The following is a 23,069-nucleotide window of genomic DNA, read 5'->3' on the forward strand; positions in this document are numbered from 1 at the left end:
ATTACATCACTTTGATAAGCAAGATAATACAGATTTACTGTAGAGGAGAATGAATGTCAGGTATTTCTTATACAGTCTTCTCAAGTTCTGCCATAATGCAGCACTTTTATATAAGCAAAAAGCTCTCAGTTTTAGTGTAAACAATTGTACTCTCATGACAAGCTGACCTAAAATATGTGGTTGTAAATGTCCAAAAACTGGATTATGGACTGACATGTAGAGGGAGGAAAAAATAAATAGTATTTACAACTTACTATCATTCTACTGATCTTCAGTCTAATTGAATAATTTCAGCAACGTACATTAGTGCCTGTTTTCTGCAAAGGTAACACTTAATATTTAACTTGCAAACTCAGGGTCTTATTTGCTAGCTTTTCATGCAATAAATCAGACCGTTTCTGTGATACAGCTTTATGAGAGAGAGAGGCTTCCTTTGAATAATTTTGGGGAGGGGCTATCTTTAGTTTATGTTTAATAGTGTTTTCACTTACATGAAAGAAGGGAATTGTGTTGGAAACATCAATCTTCATTATATTGGCTGAGAGTAAATGTTTACATGCCCAATTGAGAGCTATAGGGAGGTAAACTGCAGTTTGCCGTAACTTTGGTGCTTCATAGTGATTATGAGAGATATTAACTTTCAACGTGGGTGTCTTGACTTATAGTTAATTGACTGTACAGTTTAGGTCAACAATGTTACAGTTGTCTGATTTCTAATGAACTTCTGCTTAGAATTAAAACATTTGCATGAAATTAATTCCTTTAGAATGAAATAATTTTTTTCATACCATTTATTTGTGTGTGTGTGTGTGTGTGTGTGTGTGTGTGTGTCCAGAAAACAAAGTGAAAGATGTGATAGATATTTTAGACCCACATCCTTAAACTTCTTTCTCTGCAGTGATTAATCCCTTGTGCTTTTCTTTTCTTTACTCAGGGATGCTACTGGTCACTACTGACACCCTAGGCCATGATTTCCATGTTTTCCAAGTACTGACACATCCTTGGTCATCATCACAAAGTGCTGTACATCATCTGTATACACTTCACAGGGGAGAGACCGAAGCCAAAGTAGGTTAAAAATATTAACTAAAGACTTATCTCCAGATAGAACATGTTATACATTTTCTGTATGTTGGCACTTGAGTTTCATGTTGGTTTCAGCAAGGAAAGCGCCTTCCTTACGTTATAGCCACAAGAAGGGATAAGAGCACAGAGTTTAACCATGACAATAAGGCATTTTTGCTCTATACAGTGAAGTGGTGTCAGATTTGCTCAGATGTGCCATCACCTCCAGAGTCCAGATTGCAATGGTTGCATTTAGCCTTTCCTCATGTTGCATGTTAAACATTTGTTTAATGCCTTTGAAGCAATTGTCTGTTTGCTATGTTTTGGTGGGAAAGGCCCAAGAAATGTAAGAGAAGTTGTGGGGGGGGGGGGGGAAATCAATGTTCTAGATTGACATAATGCTATGCATAAAGATAGGTGAATCTGAACGGGTTTGGATGAGACAACTTAAGAATAAAATAAACCTTAAAAAAGCTGAATGAAGTTTATTTCATTTCCTAATTTTAATTTTTTTCACAGCCACTCTTGTCATGATACTCCTGGTTAGGATCACTCTAGTAGAACATGCAGTACACTGCTCCTGAGTCCTCTACAACAGGCACTACTGCACTATTCTCAGGGGATCCCCACCTTTCTAGCCCTATGTAACTATTGAAATTTTTTTAAAAAAATTAAATCAGTTTAAAAAACCCCACCACAAATAGGAAATAAATGTCACACCTGCTAATACAATCACTCACAGCATGGACTTGCAGGCAATACCTTTGTGGCCCTTGCACGGAAAGCTAGGATCACAGTAGTACCACAGTTATTGTTACTTAGACAATTTTATTTCATGGGCTCCGTGCTTACTCTTGGCTTTTACTTCTCTTCCCTTCTCTCCTGGTAGAAGCTGGAAGCATTTAATGGTACCATAGCTATAGATGCATGTTACAATCAGGATATGCATCCGAAGAAGTGGGTTGTAGCCCACGAAAGCTTATGCTCTAATAAATTTGTTAGTCTCTAAGGTGCCACAAGTACTCCTGTTCTTTTTGCGGATACAGACTAACACGGCTGCTACTCTGAAACCTGTCAGGAGGTTTTGCTCATCCAAAGGTTTTGGTGCCATTAGCTGAATTAGGAATCTTAATTTAGGTACTTGACATGTTCAGTTTATCCATACTAGCTGTCCCCAGAAGATTTAAAAAACCCTGGAGAATGGAATTCCAAACAACGTAGTGTTAAGAGTGTGCATCATCTATATACTGGCTGAGACTCTTTTTACTACTGTGCTGGAAAATTGTAATTGCTGAGATAGGTAACTGCTTACAATGGGAATATATAGACAATGGGAAAAGTGAGAAGAAAGGATGGAGTGGTCTTAATTTTTAAAGGTGACTAGAAATTTCTGTGCCTTAATTTTTAGATGCCCAAACTGAGACAATGTAAAGGGTCCTGATTTTTACTGCTGTGCATCTTCCCTCTAAAACTTAGGTTTCTTTAAGGTATCACAGGTTGGGCACCCAAAAATCAGGACACTGAAAATCACTAGTTATTTTGGAAAATGTAGCGCACCATATATACCTCTCGAGGTCCCTTCCAATCCCTATATTTTTATGATTCCATACCCTTCTTATATTTAGTTCATCTTTACAAAGCATACTTTTTATATTATAACTAAACATTTTTAAAAAGTAAAAATGGAATTGACTCTAAGCAAGACAATGAAAACTTTTTATAAGGAGTGTTTCATAGAAGAAATTTTTTAGAAAATAAAATTAGAAGAACCCAACTGAGTGTCTTTTAGATGTATAAACAACAACAAAAAGCGTATACCTTACATTTACATGTACATCCTATAATGTATTTAGCTCTTTATGTGTATTTTTGTACTGAATTCATCAAAGAACGGTAAAGATGTTATATTCAGCCTGCAAAACAAGTGTGTGGATCCAATTATTGTGAATAGAGATGTTCTGTGGTCTCTGAATTAGCATGATATTGTCAGCTGACAACAATTTTATTGTTAAATTGCAGTGTAGTAAACCAAATATCACACATTTTTAGCAGTAAATCATGTGTGGTACATCCTTATGAGTACTTTATTAGCATATGTGCTAAGGTGCTGTATTTAAAATGTTTCAGAACCAATGGAATATTTGAAAATTCTCCTTGTTTGTAACATAATTTTAATTCAGAGCATGGGAGTGTTTCTCTTGGAGTGGGTGTAAAGTAGCCAAAGTCTAACCAATGAGGCGGTGTATTGGTGGGTTTTACAGTTCCCTAGATATTAAAACAGTTCAGCAACAATATCACACTGGCGCCTGTGATTGCTAAGACAATCCTATCATTTGAAACATGTACATGATTTGAATGTATATGTTCTAACTCTGGCTTTGTGAGTAACATAGTATTTTCAGTTTTATGGTGAGAAAAGCATTGTGTGTTACTGTGCTCTACTCTTTTGTTTGGTTAACTGCACATATGAATTGCATTTAACCTACAAGAATTTTTGAGGCTGTTTGATTTGTAACCTGTAATTCAAATGCAGATATTTTAAGACACACATTAGAAGCTACCACACTTACTTGAATATGATAGTATTTATACACTTATAGAATAGGCTCTTCTTTTTTTCTTTTCTTCCGGAATTAAAACTAGCTGTGAATCAGGGCCAGTGGTCTTAAAGGCCACCTTCTGTAGTGTAGCTATAAAAAGTTCTAATTTATGTTGATATATACCAGTGATTATCAGAGTGTCAAAATTTGTTTAGTTTTTACCCATTGTAAATTGGTTCAACTTCATCATATGCCTCTTTACGTAGTGTTTTTTATTTTTCTGCTTTTGTACCCCTATTCATAGCAGTATCATTTGTTTGTCTTTCCATGGTGCTGGTCAAGGTATTTACCCCGTCCCCAAGAAAACATCCTTGTATTACTATAGTGAGCAAGATGAACAGATTTCTCTAAATCCAATGCTGCTTTGTTGATCGGTTAGGGCATGTTCTTGCAAACGCTTGCTAGTGGGCATAATGTTTACAACCTGGATGATATGATTTACTAAGGGTGGACAAATAGACTCATACACTGATATAGGTAATATGCATAAAGGCTCATCTTAATATTCTAGAGAGATTTGAATCAGAATGTCACTCAGTTTAGAATATTCACTCTGGGATGACATCTTTCCCAGGGCGTCAGAACTCCTACTCTTTAACTTGAGGAGGGGCAGCCCATTATACCCCCTCCTGTCTCTTAAGGGAGCTGCCAAGGAGGCCCATTGATCCCATCCCTCATCTATAGAAAGGGTCCAGCCTACATGCTCTATTTTTATTGAGGAAAAAGAAGCAAACATTAAGATTTAATAGTTGCACTTTCCGAGCAGTTTGCCACAATCCCCAGATGTGTTGAGGATTATCTAAACAATACATATACCCCATTTCCTTTGTGTATCTACCAATCCCTGTGCCTGGAGGAAGTAAGTTGGGGCTTCAGTATACTTCCCCAAAGTACCTGGAACCCTAGTTGTATCAAGTTTCGTCTCTAAGAGCAGACCTCTGTCTGTCCTGATCCCCTAGAGCACAGTACATCTACACTGCAAAACAAACAAACAAACATGGCAGCATGTCTCCGAGCTCAGGACAGCTGACGGGCTCATGAGGCTTGTGCTGCAGGGCTAAAAATAGTAGTGTAGGCGTTCCTGAGCCTGCGTGCTGAGGCCACCTCCCTTTGCTGGGCTTCAGAGGTTGGGCTCCAGCCCAAGCAGAAACGTCTACATTGCTATTTTTAGTCCCGTGGCATGAGCCCCACAAGCCTGAGTTAGTTGACCTGGGCTCTACTGCGGGGTATTATTTGCAGTGTAGACGTACCCTTACGGTCAGATTCAAAGCCCATTAAAATCACGTAAGTGTCTTTCTAATAAGGCAACATCAGCTGTGCCTTAACTTTGTGTCTTAGTACGTTTAAAAAATATTAGGATATCCCATTTATTGTACTAAATTTTCCAGAAAGGCAGTTCCGCTTTTGAACTGTGAACAAATACGAGAAATTTCAGCCCAGAAGGCAATTTTCACCCCAGGAATATATAACAGGCCTAAAAATAAGGTCTTACAAGGTTTGCTCCTTTTTTCATTCAGAGTGAGATGGAGCCCTCGGAATAAAATTGCCACCCCAGCCAAACCTGTCGTCGCAATAACAACGATACTATAATCAAAATGTTGAAAATGAGAAATCCTTCATTTGATTTTTGTAAAAGGAACCTGAAGTTTCAGTTCAGTACAGATTGTTGTGGCTGCCTCTAGTTTGGATGGATTCTTAAGAGAAGTGAGCAACAATGACAAATATTTTCCCAGTAGAGTTTTTTGCCCGTTTTTATTTGGCATAGTCTCATTTGAAATTGTCTTCCTTTACCAGGAATCTGATGCATTACTGTGCACTACTGTAGCTGGCCCTTCTTCCCACACTTTTTGTTTATTCGGGTTAATCAGTTTTAGTTTCTAATGTGGTAGAGCTATTTATTTCATTTGTATATATATTTATTTAACAATATTTTTAAAAGCTTTTTATTTTTCTTAACAAGGCAAAAAAGGAGCTCAACCCATTTTTCCAAAAAGGAGGGGTAACCATCTTCAAACAATTAGTGTAACATAAACATTACACTTAACATTGGAAAAGAACCTGCTTTAGCCAGCTGATGAAGGGCTTTCTTCCCCCTGTGTCCGTGTGTGCACGTTTGCATTCTCATTAAGGATTCCCATGTGGAGTTGTTAATCTTTTAGAAGTATAGTTTGGAGAAAAAGTTGCTTTAATTTTTTTCATTGGAAGTTATTGTGAAATTTGGTAGAGGTACATTCAAATGTAATCTTTAAAAAAAAAAAGTTTTCAGTTAAGTCAAAATCCAGAATTATCTATGTCTGACTGGAAGATGCCCTTTCTTAGTAATTTAGTTCCACAGTTCATTTGAGGTACATAGGCCTCTGGTCTTGCAAAGATTTATGAATGTACCTATCTTGAGACTACTCATGGGAATAAAATTACATACAAGCATGAGTTTTTGCAGGATCAAAGCCTTTTGTTTCCTCTCTTGTGTTAGGATCACAGATATTTTTTATGTTTTTTTTTTTTTAAACTCTCTATCATGTATTTTTTCAGTATATGAGAATTAAAATGAGATTTAGGCACAATAATTTGAAACATAAAAGTGATTAAATATTATGATTAGGTGACCCAGTCTGAATGAACTTGAATCAGGTTCAAAAAGTTGGATTGATATTCTTTTCATTTTCCCCACCGCCTCTGCACTTCCTGGTTTTGACCAGAACCAGCAGAGGCAATATCAAAATCCTGTATTTTAAAAAAAAGACAACAACAGAAAAACCCAATCCCCCAACAAATAAAAATCAGCAACAAACAACCCCAATGTCTGTTGCTGTGTTAATTGCAGAGATTAGGTTGGCCAAAAAAAAAAAGTATTCTTCCAAGCTCAGCCCACATGAGGTCCTCCCACACGAGATGCCACTCACAGCAGATTGTGGGGTGTTCAAAATATAATCATGTATGCTCTCTGAGCTCCTTGGGCTTAGCTACCCTTCAGTGCGGTCCAAATACACCGATGGGCTCTGTTAGTCTCTCCTCCTTGCCTTCCCTGCGGTAAGGCTATGTGCCCTGCTAGGCTTTTTGAGCTTGGCTCCGTCTTGCAGGGGGAGACTCAAATGTCCTGCTCGGCTCTGCTAGGCTTCTTGGGTTTGGCTCCTTCTTGATATGGAGGGGTGCAGGTGGAAAGTAGTGGTATTTCCCAAATTCACCCAGTCTTGTTGCCAAAATCATCTGTCACAGTAAATTGTTCAGATCTTCATAATGTGATCCTCCCTCTCCTTTCTCACGTGCTTTCAACAGTTAACATGGTAACAATGTTGATATCTCAAGTATTATCATTGGCCATTCAAGTTACACCCAACAAGATTAATGGGGAATGTAGGAAGAAGGATGGTCTAGGAGAGGGCATTGGACTGGGGGATTTAAGAGACTTCAGTCCAGTTTCTGGCTCCCTGAGGCCTTGTCTGTACAAGGAGTTGGTGCACAGCAAGCCGGGGTATAAATCAGCAGTGCTGCACAGTGCTGCTCACTAAGGCCTGGTCTACACTGAGGGGGGGAATTGATCTAAGATATGCAACTTCAGCTACAAGAATAGCGTAGCTGAAGTCGACATATCTTAGATTGACTTAAAATCACTTACTTTGCATCCTCGCAGCGCGGGATCGACGGCCGCCGCTCCCCCGTCGACTCCGCTTCCGCCTCTCGCCGTGGTGGAGTTCCGGAGTCGACGGCAGAGCGATCGGGGATCGATTTATTGCGTCTACACTAGACACGATAAATCGATCCCGATAGATCGATCACTACCCGCCGATCCGGCGGGTAGTGTATACGTACCCTAACTGTCTGTGTGGACCCTGCTGCTGAGCGCTCAACATCCCCGAGTATGTGTTGATCTACTGCTGTTCTGAGCACACTGTAGTGCTGTAAATTTCACCCCAGCTTGCTGTGCACTAACTCCATCATATAGACATGCCGTTACTGTATCCTGTGCCTTAAATTCTCATCTGTAAAATGGGGATAATACTTCTGTACATCCCTGGGGAGTTGTGAAGATAGAATCCATTTAAGATTTGTGTGGTGCTCAGATACTGTGAAAACAACGAGGAGTCCTTGTGGCACCTTAGAGACTAACAAATTTATTTAGGCATAAGCTTTTGTGGGCTAGAACCCACTTCATCAGCCCACGAAAGCTTATGCCCAAATAAATTTGTTAGTCTCTAAAGTGCCACAAGGACTCCTCGTTGTTTTTGCTGATACAGACTAACACTGCTACCACTCTGAAATCAGACACTGTGGTGATCCAGGCTATATATGTACCTAGATAGCTTGGTCTCCCCATTCAGAACTATTGTTTCCGGTTCTGCAAACACAGATAGAGGTTACTGCATCAGTTACCCTCAGCTGAAATTTCTGAGGCTGTCTCAACAACTGTAAGAGTTAGAGACTTACTTAAAAAAAAAAAAAAATTATATCTTAGATTCTGGAAAACAAGAAGGCAGCAGGAATGAGGTGCCTGTATGCTGTGTCACTGCAAACCATCTCAATGTGAACCCTTGTTGTTTATACCCTTGTAGGATATAGTCAGTATTGAAAGTCTCAGGAAATCTGTGCTCTCCGGAGTCCATTTGATTTCTGGATCAAAGAAGCTTGGATACATTTTGGTTAAAGATGTGAATTTTTAGATGCTAATCCTAGTCATACCTCCAGCTGTTCTCGTTTACCCAATATGAATCAGTATTTACATAATACAATAGAACTTTTTACCCACATGCATTTTGGATTGTAGGAAACCAAGATGCAGTATGTTCTAAGATGAGCAGTTTTATTTGCTTGCAGATGAAAGTTAGGTTGTCTACACTTTCTCTTTGATCTTAAAGTGTAAACAGAAAAAAGGGTCTGAAAACAGCGTTATCTCAACCTAGAACAAATAAGTGTGGTGATAGCACTGGTGGGCTGGTGGCCAGGGTCCTGTGTAATCTTTCAGGCTGGCGGACTTTTGCTTGTTCTGACTCACAAACTGCTGTTATAACTGACCTCAGTCAGTGTAGGTAAATAGACAAAATGATAAAAACATACCACCTTGTGCTGCCAAGAGACATATTTGCCCTTTTACAGAGAATGCAAAAATGTCTTTTAAACATGATTTCAGAAAGTATGCTTAAGGTTAAGTCTCAGTGTATCCAGACAGCCAATCATTTAAATATTTTACAGGCAGCTACCCCACATTTAATATAAATCTCTTTTTTTTCCTGATATAGTTATAGTAGTGTAGTCACAAATATTGAATCAGTCTGTTGAAGACAATATTTCTGGGAAATAATCTTGCCTGGGAACAGTCTTGAAATAGTAAAAAATGATTTAAAGTCGTTAATCATTCACTGATGAAACTTGCCAGTAGATAAAAATGCTGCCAGTTGAATGGAAGGATCTGTGCTCCACTTCTTAACTAGACTGTGAAGACAGAGCTCTAAACAGTGACCTTTGTGAATGTAGTTATATTTTGTTATTACTGCACTAACTACTCAGTCTGAAGAGACATATCGGGTAGTTCGCCGTGGGCTTGAATTTGCCATCTTAACTCGCAGAGTTGAAATCAATGGCATTCCTTGCAGAGTAAGGTACCATTCAGGGTGAGGGTGGCAGAACGGGGCCCTGTGCATCTAATAAAAATATTTTGTGGTGTCTATGGTTTTATTTTTCTTTCATCTTCACCTGTTACTGTACAAAGTCTTCCTTTAACTTTCTGGGAAAAAATACAGACCAGCATTTGCTAATTTTATATTGGCCCTTACTTCATCATTGCTGTGTCAATGCCTTCTTCCTGCATAAAACAATAAAACCCTTTGGTCATGTAATTCAAATAATGGTGAACATTACTGTCTGACATTATATATAGCATTTACCCCAATGTCTCTGAAACTAAGAACATCTGGAGAAGCCAGTCGCTGAGGGAGTGAATTGCAGACATGACAGGTTAAATTCCTAATGAGATAGTGCTGATCATGCTTTTCTGTTGTTTCACTTCACTATTCAGGTAGGAGACAATTCAATAAAGCTTGGAGAACTTTTCTTACCATTGCCAGCATTAGTACAAGTAAAAGACCCGAGACAGCACCAAGAAGATCCGAAGGTGTTCTGATAGCTTGTTTCTTGTAACTGGCATGAAAATATAATGTATGCAGTGTTATTGTAGCTGTGTTGGTCCCAGATGTTAGAGAGACAAGGTGGGTGAGGTAATATCTTTTATTGGACCAACTTCTGTCGGTGAGAGAGAGAAGCTTTCGTGCTTACACAGAGCTCTTCTTCAGGATAAAAGATACTACCTCGCCCACCTTGTCCACCCCTGTGAAAATACAATATCAAACTGTGGACTGTAAGGTTAGTGTACTAGTCTTGTGTTACACTGAATATAGGTGCTACTGATTTTTAAATAAAAAAGTTGATTTTAATATAGCTGTAAGTACTGTACGCACAGTTAGTACAGTATTAACTATTAAAAGCCCTGGAGTATCTAGCCTGGACGTGAGCTGTCAGTAATTTCCAAGAGTAGTGGTAAACAAGGTCAGCATCTGTCCATGTGATCATTTGTGTAATCAGCCTTACCTCCTAACTGTCCTTTTTTTATCAACTGTTTTGAAAATAATCAGTTTTCCAGGAGCTTCAATAGACTTCCTTTTGTTTTGTTTCACGTTAGGCTTGTGACATTTTACATATTTAGTCTAATTAAGATTGGATTTAAATTTCAGAGGAACAATGGTAAGGGGGTAAACCAGGAATGGTGACAAGAAAGTTACCCTAGTTCCTCGTTGCTGGACAAAAAGGAAAACCAAGCATTATGTTTGTGTATGCCAGTTATGATGCCCCAGAATCAAATAATTCTTTCTGGATTTTCAGAGACTCTGTTCATGTAACATTACCCTCTGATCACTGCATTCTTGGAGGATTAGCTCTATAGGGCCACTGGCAAATCATATAATGTGATCAAATTCCAGATACTACAATATTCATACTGCCCCATAGTATTTCTGAACCCGGAAGCAAGGTTTCTGCTTCAGATTTCAGGAGGTTGTGCAGTCACAGTACACAAAACAGACAAATAGATGGGGGGGGGGGAGTAAAAAAGTGGTGTACAAGGGAGGGAATTGAAGAGAGACAGAAGAAGGGAATAAGAATGGAGAGAAATGAAGGAAGGCGAGACAAAAATAGTTGGAAAGATTAAAAATGTTACAAGAAGAAGAAATAGCAAGGACAGGGGAAATAGTGTAACCAGAAAGGATGAGTGAAGCTAGAAAGGAGAGGATTCACTGTATAATACATGGTCATTCAAAAAGCTTTCTTTCATTATGTATCAGTTTAGAAACCACTTCACAGACTGTTGTATGCCCTTTCCTTTGCAAACACTGGATTATTTCCTCCCAGGAGCTGTTACAATTTACCAGCATATTTGAAAGCATTGTTTAATTGACTCGGTTGGGAAATATCTGCAGACACTTGAGTATAAACCAAGAGGAGATCTAGCTGTTCCATAAAGTGACTGATTGCTAAATGAATAGATGCTACTACAAATATTTAACTAGAGCAGAAATAATTATGTCAGAGCCAACTTCAGTACCTCAAGGTTTGATTTAGAATTACTTGGACCAAGAAATGGGAAGGATTCCATGGTCATAAAGTCTATTCTGTATTCTTCATAAACTTAAAGACCGAGGAGTGTTAGCAGTAGTAGTTGGATAGTGTACTTCATCATTACATCAGTACTGTTATACTAGTAAGAAGAGGCAATGGCAGTTAAGCCAGACAGTAATGTAATCCTTCCAAGAGATTACAGCCAGCAGCAGCACCTGTATGACACTTAACAGCACCTTTTGGGTTGAGAAAATAATGGTTTGGCTCTGAGAAGGTTCTGATGCTTCAACTGCTACCAGATGTGGGGCAGTGGCTGGGCCTCAAATAAGTATTCCAAGAGAAATACTGAAACATTCTGACCAGGGAATTCTGTTTTTGAATCAGCAGCGTTCCAAAGGATGCATGCAAGCTAGATATTCCATAAAACAAGTGCAAGGGTTCCAGGGAACATGCCCGGCATCAAGAATCAAAGAGAACAGGGGAGTATTTTATTGACACTGGAGAACTGGATACCCATATTTCATCAAGTGTTCTGCAGCTAATTCTGTGTTTAAACAGGAGATCAAATGAGCATTTATCCATCTAGCTATATATATGCAGTCACCCTTTCAGCCATGACTTGCCCATTTTTGTAAAAGGACGGCTCAGTGCACAAGAAACTCACTCCTCAGTACTGCAGGCAGGGAACATGGTTTGTTCAGACACATAACAGAGTGTGGGGGAACACCCACAAACTAAACAAGTACTAAGTGAGGGGTGGAGCATGGTGCCAACCCATAATAATCTGAGAAACCCTGTTTAACCCCTTGATGATCACTTCACTACACCCATAGTGGCTACATTCCTTTGCCTTAAATAAAAGGCTTATATGTTATTGACCAGGGAGAAGGGTCCTTGTGCCCCCCACCCACACCCAGTGATTTCTGTGGAAGTCGGGGATGTGTTAGGCATGCTACTGAGTCCAAAGTGATTGAGAGACCTAAGCCAACTAGACTGGGAAGAAATGGCATTAGAACCAGAGGAAAGTCCTGGCATCCTCGCAAAGAGCATTTAATATTGTAGCTTATACGCTTTTAAAAAATCTTGGCTTTAAAGCTACCTGAACTAGCCCAAAACCAAGGCATATACATTTCGTGTGTGTGTGTGTGTGTGAGAAAAACATAGAATTTAAAAATATAGGTGTGAATGTTGAATCTGATGCTGACCTTGAGTTACAGAGTAAACCCCGTGAGAGGTCTGCTGTGCTTTTTACTTTATTAACATAAAGCTGTAAACATTATAGAGAATGGTTGATCTTCAGTATCCAAACATTACATCATAATTAACAGAAAATGTAGAAATATATTATAAATACATGGAATAATAGTACATTAACCTAAAGAACAGCAATAAATTGCAACGCATAGCATAAACTCCCAAACCACTAATGGGGCACAGTGCAGTTTGTTTATTCTATGAGCAGTCAAGAACTCTGTGTAATGTACAGTAACAGTACAGTGGATAACAGCAGGCTCGACATGATAATTTAAACTTCTTTCACAGATACACACAACTGATTTTGGAAGCAATTGGGAATGGGATTACACTTGGTCCTAACAGCATCCTGACGTTACCCTGCTCCTTTCCTTTCATCCATTGCTTATTGAAAAGAAGCTAAGGGTTCATTTAAATTGCGCACAAAGATTTGTGATCTTGCTATGTGAAAATAAGATATTTAATTAATGCCCACAAATGAAACTGCAAACGTACCATGATTTAAACTCTTCCAGTCTGCTGCTGCTTGCCTTATATAAGGGAAAGACAGACAATGCAGCTCTTGAAGTTGTAGGAGATGTGTCATATGCAGAAAACACCAATCTGATATCCAAAATATTTGCTTTTGTCCTTGGAGAGTAGGCTCTCTGCATATATTTTCTTTGACTCTTTGATAATTAATTTCTATCTCATTTGTGAGTAGCACTTCTTTGTTTATGGGTCTCTTTCATAGTAAAGCAACTGCAGCTCTTTGCTACCTGGTTTCTAAGTTTCCATCCTTTTCCACCATCACTCATCCCAGCTGGTCACCGCTGTGTCATTGTTTGGGATGGAAGGTAGAGGTCATTTGCATTTTATTTTAAATGGAGCATTTAGCCTGGTGCTACTGCAACCTCTTTTTCTCGAGAGCAGGCACATTTACATGAGACTTTATAATTACTTCCTAATTTGTTTCCTGCATGTTGTCATGAGCTAGGATTTTGGCATTATTTGGATTGGTTTTTCCCCAGAATATAAAATGAGGAATGCATGCTGAAAGCTAATTTAAGATGAAATTGTACATTTTTTTTCTTGCTCAGTACAGTGATGTAAAGAGATTATGGTGAAATAAGTTAAAATAGACATCGGGGGGGGGGGGGGGGACTGAAGAGACACTTGCAAGGGGGAAAGTGTGTTTCTCAGGTGAGACTCAAAACAGTATCCGTTTATTCTAGTTGGCAGGAGCTGCAGAGTAGAAGACTCTTCCACCAAGAGCATGAGACTAGAGCGAGGCAGGGGAGACAGGTGCTGGATGTGTGGAGGCAGTGAACAGGAGAGTAGAGAGGAAGTTAATAGAGACTTTTAGAAACAATGAGGGGAGTTTTGATCTGAATCTGAAAAGGAGTGGCAAGTGCATTGAAGGTGTTAAAGGTGGGATGATCTGTTCAGATGTCTGGCATGCATAAGAGGGCCGGTATCGTGCATATTGAAGACAGGAAAATTAGGTCTGGGGAGGCCATAGAAGGAGTGATTTGAAATATAGCCTTCTTCTGTGATTGAGAATGCTATTTTGTATACAGTTCTTGTGTGTGATTCTGACATCTGAAAACTGCCTTCTTTTCTCATCCCGTGATTATGGGGTTTCTCTTCTTTTGTTTCTTGTTCTTTTGTATTGGGCCTCTAATCTGTTTTGAGCAGTCTGTAAAGATGAAACTCTTTTTAGACAAACTAGGAGCTTTAAGTGCTCGTGGAATGACTATATACCAGTAATACTAGATTCACTGAAAGTGCTAAACCTGTCAGATTTCTAGGACCCTGTTTAACTAGATCATTAGCAGATCATTTGGCTATGTCACCATAATTGAAAAGAGCAGGTGTGTAGTGGTATTTTTTGGTTTATCTATGTAAAGTTGATGAAACATTTTGTATAGTGACAGTCTGTCAGCCAAATATCTTGTCACACGTCACAATACTTAAATCCCTTTTTATCTCAAAGGTTTCAGGGCTCAATTGCAAACTTACACTTTGAATACTTGCTGCTTTTGTCTGGAATATTTGGATTGCATTTCTGGAATATTTGTCAAGATTTTATCAGTGTTTACTCCAATTTGAGTATCTAGTGTATTGTAAAAAGAACAGGAGTACTTGTGGCACCTTAGAGACTAACAAATTTATTAGAGCATAAGCTTTCGTGGGCTACATCCCACTTCTTCGGATGCATATTGTAAAACTGTATTGTAAAACTGGCTTCTCTGAAAGCTTGAAGAATTTTATTTAGCTTATGCTGTTTAATAGTAAAATGAAAACTTACCCTTCACCTATATGTTTGTGTGCCATGTTAAATCCCGTTCATGTACATACTTCTTTTTATCCGGCTTTTACTTTTAAAAACATTTTTACGAAAATTGTTTTAGGACTTTTCTGTGGTAAATTAAACTAAATTTCTTGTTTTCATGAGCTGTCTGGCAATATGGTGTTGGACCACAAAGTGTGTTCCCTTTTATGAAGCATTCCCATAAAGGAGCAAGAATTTGCTTTCTATCAAGGTATTATGTAAAGCCTTCTTAGAAGAGAATTAAATTCTCTTGAGTTTTATTTCTTAGATCTATATAAAAGGTAACTACATCAGAGAGTGTTTTTAACTTATATATGTTTTTCTTGTGTCAGATCTAGAGATGATATTTAAGGAGAAGCTAAAACAAAGACCCATGCTTCTCAAACAGTTCACATTGTGAGAGTACTCCTATGGATAAAAGATATTTGAGCTAATCTGGTTCAGGGGGGTCTTCCTTTTTTGTTAATGTCATAGATTTTAACAGCTGATTCATAAAAGCTCTTTTCCCATGGTAGAGTGAAGCAATTTTAACTACAATTGAAATAATTTTTCAGTGATCCTACAAATGGAGGTAGCGTTCTAGATCAAAAATGGCCCCAGATTTTTAGGGGCCTCAGTTGTGAAACCTGGAGCCTGATTTTCATAGGTGCTTAGCACCTGCTGCTTCCATTGACTTCAACTGAAGTTGTGGATGCTAGTGCATCTGAAACTCGGGCCCAGTGTTTCTCAAATTGAGCATTACAAAAATAAATAAAAAATCTAGCAACAGCTTTTCAAATTTTTGACCATAGTGTTTAGGTGACTAGTCAAAGCTCATGCATTTAGAGTCAGAGCCAAGAAGTCAACTCCTGACACTCCTAGTCTTTTCTTCGAACCGCTAAACCACATCAAACTATTTGGCATGAATATACAATTTTGTTGATGATAATTTACTTCTTATTTGTCATGTTTCCTGAGAATTAAAATGAGCAAGCAAATAATGGGTGCCTTGCCTGCTGTCAAACGTGCAGTTGCAATGCCTTCCTGAATGTTTTCTTTTAGGGGACCAAATTCAGTTAAAAAATTACATCAGGCTCCCGTGGCTTTGGGTGGGATTTTGCACTGCAATTTGTTTTGTTGAGTTGGACCCTTAGAAGAAACGTTTCAGGACACTTTTGAGAAATACTCAAAATACTCCTGAGGTCTCTTCCAACCCTAATCTTCTTCAAGGTGATTCAAGGTGTGGGATTGTGTTAAACGGTATTAAAGCAAAGATCGTTGGTTTGCTCTTCACTAGAAATATAAAATCAAACTATTGACTTAAAAAAGCCAAAGTTTAAGTTAAATGTTTTCTGTTCAGACTTGTGTCTTCAATTATAACATGATACCCAACTTGTTTCAGAAAGGTTGTGAAATGACACCTACATATCTATGTAACTTTGCATTTTTCCAGGTACAAGATATCTCCTTCAGCCATGACTGTCGCTGGGTGGTGGTCAGCACTCTTCGTGGCACTTCCCACGTCTTCCCCATCAATCCTTATGGTGGTCAGCCCTGTGTCCGCACTCACATGTCGCCCCGGGTGGTAAACCGCATGAGCCGTTTCCAGAAGAGTGCAGGGTTGGAGGAGATTGAGCAGGAGCTGACATCTAAACAAGGAGGCCGCTGTAGCCCTGTCCCAGGCTTGTCGAGCAGCCCATCTGGCTCACCTCTTCATGGTAAATCTCATTTTTCTTCTATGTTGTCTGGCACACCTATTCTGTCGAGTCACTACGTTGCTTTTGTAGTATCCCATGTTCAGTAGTCGGCAGTATCTGAAAAAAGAAAATATTGATTTCACTGTGGATTCCAGTAACATTGGATTCAAATAATCTGTATTTCCCCATACAGATGATGCTATTAAAAATGCCACTGTGCCTTGTATTAAACTGCTGCAAATGCAGTACCTGAAATCTATATTAAAGTATAAATTTACAGGGTACCTAGATAGTAAGGGGATAGGTCCCCTATAAATACTCAAGACAGAGTTTATTACTTAGAACCTACTTAAATAAACTATGGGGAAATCCACATTTTAATAGTCTCCATTGTAAATTAAAAGGTTTAGGGGCTTTAACGTTTCAGATTTTGTTTCACAGCTATCACAAAGTCACTAATCTGGTCTACATTTCAATGCAGTTATCTAAAAATCTCATTGCTCATCAGCCTGGATGGTCATGGAGCACATCTGGACATCCAGAAGATAAATATGTATTGTTTGTGGGGAAAACATGAAAGCCAGGTGCAATGAACTTGACAGGACAGTGTTGTTGTGGTTTTTTTTCCCCCTTAGTTTTTTTTTTCTTTTAACAGTGTGGTTGATAAATTTACAAAAAAGAAAATCCTTCAAGAATTGCCTTTCCACATCCACTCGGATGATGTGTTGCTCTTAGAGGCCATGAACCGGGAACGATATAGAAACCATATAGAAAGCAGAGTCCACCCCCAGGGAAATCAAAACTTTTGGGGTGTAATTATAATAGTATCCGCAGTCCTAGTTACCCTCAGTTTCTTCCTTTCTGCCCTAGGCAGTGAGTTTTGGAACCATCTGTTCATTTTTGCCCTTCTCTTTGATGGTGTAATTTGTTGGCGTGCTGATTGTTGTTTGGATTTAGAATGATTGCTGTTTATTCCTGCTGGTCCCTTGTAAATAGTGAGGGTCACAGGTAATTTTCATTTAACCAGCCCAATATCAATCTAATTTTAAAAACAAGGGCCTGTTTGGGGCTCCCTGTAGATCCCCTCCCCTAATAGGAATAAGTCCCCTCTGCTGATGTGTAAGAGGAAACCTAGGTCTCTCTTATGGTGTCAGCAATAGCAAGAGGTTAGAAAGGCTAGGGGATCCCTTCAGCCAGTCTGAGGGTGTTCAAAGGGCCGGACAGATCATGAACACTAGTGGAAGGGTACAGTATAGGCACTTGTGAAATCCTCACCCTTCCTGCCTTCATGGTTGCCCTCTGTGCCATCAGGATAGTCTTTGTGGGATTCTTGACACACAGAGACCTTTTCAGTGCCTGTTGTTTTTAGGGGAATGAGCACTCCTTCACAGGCTAAAAGTTGAGTTTTTTCCCTTTTGGGGCTTCTCCAATGTGGCAGGATTTATGGATTAAAAACCTTGCCCCTATGAATAGCATTTCCTTTATTGCTATTACAGGATCACCTATCATGATCCTGACGTCCTGGGATAGTCAAGAGGTGGCCAGAAATATCTGTGCCTTCTTATTCCTCCTAGATATATTTATACATACACAGTTATAGCCTATTCCTCTCATTACCACACAGCAGTTCAGTGTGACATGCTTGAAGCAGACACCAGATTGCTGTAAATAATTATTGTAACACATCCAGTCATTTTTAACAATTGACATCGTATAGAGAACAGGAAGGAACTCTCAACTTCTGTACCTTTCATCCATCCGAGTCTGTTTTTTGTCAAGAGAAATTACAGTAAGTTACGTCTTTACCAGTTTGAAGTTTTAAATAGATTTAGCATTTGATATTCAAAAAGAAACTAAGAGGTTTCATTTGGCTTTGATTAGTATGCCCAGAGACTTCTGTAATGGGGAGATTTTCTGAACTGGAGAAAAAGCTAACACATTCACACCACAGCGTGGTGGTATTTCCAAAGAAACAGAGGCCAGGTGTTTCAAAAGTGACTTGTGAGTTTCGGTGCTTCTATTTGTGAGTGTTTGTTTCGAGACATCTTTAACAGGGCCTGATTTTCAGGGTTTATATGTTTGAAAATCAGGCCCTTTTCAGGCATCTTCAGCTGGGTGCTCAAAATTGAGGCACTCAGAAAACACTACTTGCTTCTGAAGATCTTGGCCAAGATGTTTAAGTAAATATATCCATCAGTCTCGTAACAGTTCTTAGAAGCCTCAAATTATGGATTCACTGAAATTATACACAAACCCTCATATACCTGATTTGAAAATGTTCTGTGAAAATTATAAACAGTTGTATTGAATAATTACTTTAAAAAAATAAAAGGAGTCTCTTAACTTAGATGAGTGCTGAGTTGGTGAGATGTTTTCCAGAAATGTGGAAGAGAAGCCTTTTTCATAACAACAGTCTGGGTGTCACTGCAGTCAAAGTTATGGCAAGGCGAGTCAGTTGGCAAAAGTTTAGCAACTTGTATTGCCACATGGTGGTCCCAGTGCAGCCTTTTATTCCTGAAGCTTAGGTAGGGATGGGGAATGTTGGGAAACAGGGATTGAAAGAAGGAGGGTGAATGAGGAATTGGGGCTAGTATATCATTAGCCCCTTTTCGTAGTTTGAGGAAAGAGGTATGACAATCTGGAGAGAACTGGCCCTGTGAACACTGGTTCTCCACTTGTGAGGTAACTCTGTTCCCGTCATGTGTCAGTATAATAATGCCTGCATCTATAATTTTCATTCCATGCATCTGAAGAAGTGGGTTTTTTACCCATGAAAGCTTATGCCCAAATAAATCTTTTAGTCTTTAAGGTGCCACCGGACTCCTTGTTGTTAATCTGGAGAGAGACTCTCTTGACTAAGTGTGTACTTTATTTTGGGGTCTGTCTAAGGAAGGAACCAGGGATACTGTTTGATGCTGAAAGGTTGGTGGTTTGCTGTACTGAATTGGAATAGTGTGTGTCACTGGTGAGATGTGGGTAGGCATGTGGAAAGAACACTGCAGCCTTTTACAAGAAAGCAAAAGCCTTTAAAAATTCTTATGCTCCTCTTGCTTCTCCACCTGCCACCCTCCATGCCACCAGCTGCTTATGTCCACCTAATGCAATTAGCATGGGAGTATATAGTAACTGTGTAGTGTTAGGATGCGGTGTTTTTCTTTTTTTAAAAAGTGAGATGGCTTGGCCACTGCTTAAATTTCTGAGCCTTACCTTGTTCTGCGTCAAAATTAGATACAACATTTCAGACCAGAAACAAATGTACATAAGTTTTTTTTAAACCAAGTCCTAGAATTAAGATAAAATCAGTTTAGTTCTAAATAGGGTGACCAGATGTCCCAATTTTATAGGGACAGTCCCTATTTTTGGAGCTTTTTCTTACATAGGCACCTATTACCTCCCACCCCCTGTCCCGATTTTTCACACTTGCTATCTGGTCACCCTAGTTCTAAATTATAGGAATTGGGAAACCATTGTGTTGTTTTAGATGTTTTTGTTGTGCCTATTTACAGTTTGAAAAGTACTTAGGTGTGGAACTGAAAGGATACAGATGGTTGATCTGGATTATGTGCCTTTTAAAGACTTTTATCATATACTTGAAAAACATAATTAACTGAAGTTCACAATGGACTTTCATTGCAAGGATTTGGTGCACATGTGTAGCAGCTGGATTAACAGAAAACTGTGACGACTATTTTAATCCACAAACTAAGAAGGATTTAGGATCGTAACTGCTCCTTGGTATAATATACTGTTAAATAGACAGATATTATGCACTGTTTTCATTTGAAGGAGTTAGTGTTGTCTCGTGGAGCGTGTGAGGTCTAGTGGTTAGAGCAGAAGAGTGGCCTTTGGGTTCTATACCTTGCTCTACCGCTAATTTGCTGTGTGACCCTGAGGAAGTTACTTAGCTGTATGTAAATTTTCCCCCATCTGTAAAATGAGAATAATAATCTGTTTTAAGGGTGTAGGGTTTAATTAATGTTTGTAAATTGCTTTGAGATCCTCTGCTGAAAGATGCTATTTAAGTTCAAAATATCATATATAATTTAATTCTGTGCTTCTGCAAAAGATGCAGTATGGGAAGTAAGTATGCAATTCAGAGTTAGTTAAAAACCACAGTAAATTATAAATTAGAACTCTCTTCTTCTTTTATATTAGTTATATACTGGGTGAAGAATTTGTATATGTTGAGCATTTTGCATAGCTGCTTATGTACAGATGTAACTAAGTGTTGTTTTACTTAAAGATGGACAAACAGATTTTAATACAGTATCCTTGTGAGTTGGCTTTTCTTGATTGTGCAATCGTGACATCATGATTTTAATGAAGGATCACATGCAATTTAGAAATATTTGAATAAGCTTTAAGATGTAGAAACTTGCATAGCACTTCAGTAAATTTGTAGACCATTGCTGTTAATCCTTCTGTTAATACTTCTTTCATATTAAAATGGTATTGATATAATCCTACCCCGGAAGAATGGATTTTAGTGACCAAAAAGCCTGCATATTACCTTTTGATTGGACTAACAAAAGAATTATATTCCATTCACATTAACTTGAGCTTGCTTTTTATGGCTATAAATATTTTCTGAGCACAATCCTGGTAATTTTTTTCCAGCTCGTTTTTTACTACTAGTGTCTCAAAAAAACCCAAAACCCAACTTGCCTTATGTATAGTAGAGAAACAATCTATTTACGGTTTATTCAGGACGATTTACAAATTGTTTACCCACACAATGGAAACCTTTATCAGGGTGGGATTCATCTCTAAATGAATCATGTTTTGGCTTTACTCTTGTTTGCCTCTGCTCCTTTTTAGCAGAATGAAGTAAAGGAAACTGTTTACTAAGAGTTGATAAAGAGATATTTCCTTTGCACCTTTTATAGCAAACACAGATTTTGTTTAGGTTATTTTATCTGTTAATCCACCCATGGTGTATTTTTGTCATTCAGTTGGGTTGCCAGATAGTGTTGTCAGTGGTACCAGAGTTAAGTTAGTGTCCTTTTATGGGCTTTTACTATTATAGGACTATTGTGACATCAGTGGACTGAAAGAGCAGAATTGGGTCTTGCATGGCTGTTTCCCATGTGTGACGTGGGAATGGTAACACTCACCTGTCTCACAGGCACACTGTGTGGGTTACCTCGTTAAATAGTTAAGGGCAAATTCTGCCCTTGATTACACATGTGCAGCTCCTGTTAGCTCCAGTGGCAGCTGTGTGTACATGCCCAAGGGTAGCATTTAGCCCTAAAGTGTTAATGCTTCACTTTGAAAATGGAAAGCCCTATGCAGCTGCTCAATGTTTTTATCATCCAGTGTAAAAATTACAATATAGTATATACTTTATTTTTTTTCACCCCATTGACACTAAGTTAAAGGTCTTGTTTAACCTACTCATGGCTTTTTGTTTTTGTTGATCAGCGATTTTCCTGAGTGAGACCACATCACAAGTGTAAACATAAATTAACCACACATTTGAACCTTATACTGTGCAGTTCCACCTACTTAGAAACATCAATAATAATATGATGATTCTTGAGCTTGTTTTCTCTGTATCATTTAATTGTGTATTGAAGTTTTTCATTTGGATTTTGTAGTATTTGCCAAAAAAATCAATCATACACAGATTGGTTCTGTTTTAAATTTTACGCCTCAGCTGAAATACAGTACATAAATTTAGAACTGAGGAAAACAAGTCTTATACATACATGGATTTGACTGTTTAGAAACATTCTACATTGTACAGAATAATCCATTTTCCATTGTAAAGTCTTTTTTATTTTTATTTATTTTTTAAGACAGTAGGTCTTCTCACACATCCTTGTCTTGTCTTTCATTTGTAGTGGTTGCTCTATCATTAAAGGCAAAATCCAACAGTCTGATAAACATACACATCTCAGATGCTTTAAATACTTCCATGTCACTTTTCACTATTTCCCAGAGTGAAACTCCTTTTTATTAGAAGAATTCTTATGGGAAAGCAGAGTTGAAAGGAGTGACATCATCAAGCCTTCCTGAAAAACAGATTGGTTTCCTTTAAGTAACACTCACTTGAGAAACCACCTATTTAGAGAGAGGCAGACAAAAATAGTTTGAAAGAAAATTAGCTGTAGAATAACTTAAAGCACTGGAGGGCAATTCCCTTCGAAGTTTAACTTAATCGCCAGCACTATAAACATGAATCAAAAGCAGCCTATTTGAAATGTCTCTTGTAGGCTTTTATTTTGCCTTTTTGTAAATTATAGCCTTTATCTGGTACAAATAGTTTTTGTAAATTCACAGATACACTAAAGAACGCCATAGTGTGGGGCTGACTCTTTATCTATTTGAAATGCCTATTCATTTGATGAATGCAAACAAGTCACTTTAGATCTGTATTGTAATAAAATATTTTCCTCTTTAAATATGATTTCAGAAAATTTATTTTCTAAATTTGTCTACGAATCCTAATTTGTTTCTTCTTCGCACAACCATTCTTTACATTGGGTGACAGAAAGAAAGGCCTTCTCCTTTGAACTGAAATGGTTAATCGGACACCCTCTAGAGGGCGATGTTTTC

General features: G+C 38.4%; 1 protein-coding gene across 4 annotated transcripts in view; it reads left to right on the forward strand.

Moving 5' to 3' along the window:
• The window catches only part of BCAS3 (BCAS3 microtubule associated cell migration factor), a 490,159-nt gene that overhangs the window by 150,287 nt on the left and 316,803 nt on the right, over positions 1 to 23,069 (forward strand). For all 4 annotated transcript variants that reach the window (XM_024211255.1, XM_024211257.1, XM_024211256.1 and 1 more), the window contains exons 13-14: positions 935 to 1,068; positions 16,268 to 16,532. In XM_024211255.1, coding sequence (XP_024067023.1) covers positions 935 to 1,068; positions 16,268 to 16,532 — 399 coding nt within the window. The remainder of the gene's footprint in view (positions 1 to 934; positions 1,069 to 16,267; positions 16,533 to 23,069) is intronic.

This window comes from Terrapene carolina, unplaced genomic scaffold, assembly GCF_002925995.2.
Source record: "Terrapene carolina triunguis isolate 2854851 unplaced genomic scaffold, T_m_triunguis-2.0 Scaffold231, whole genome shotgun sequence".
Taxonomy (NCBI): Eukaryota; Metazoa; Chordata; order Testudines; family Emydidae; genus Terrapene; species Terrapene triunguis.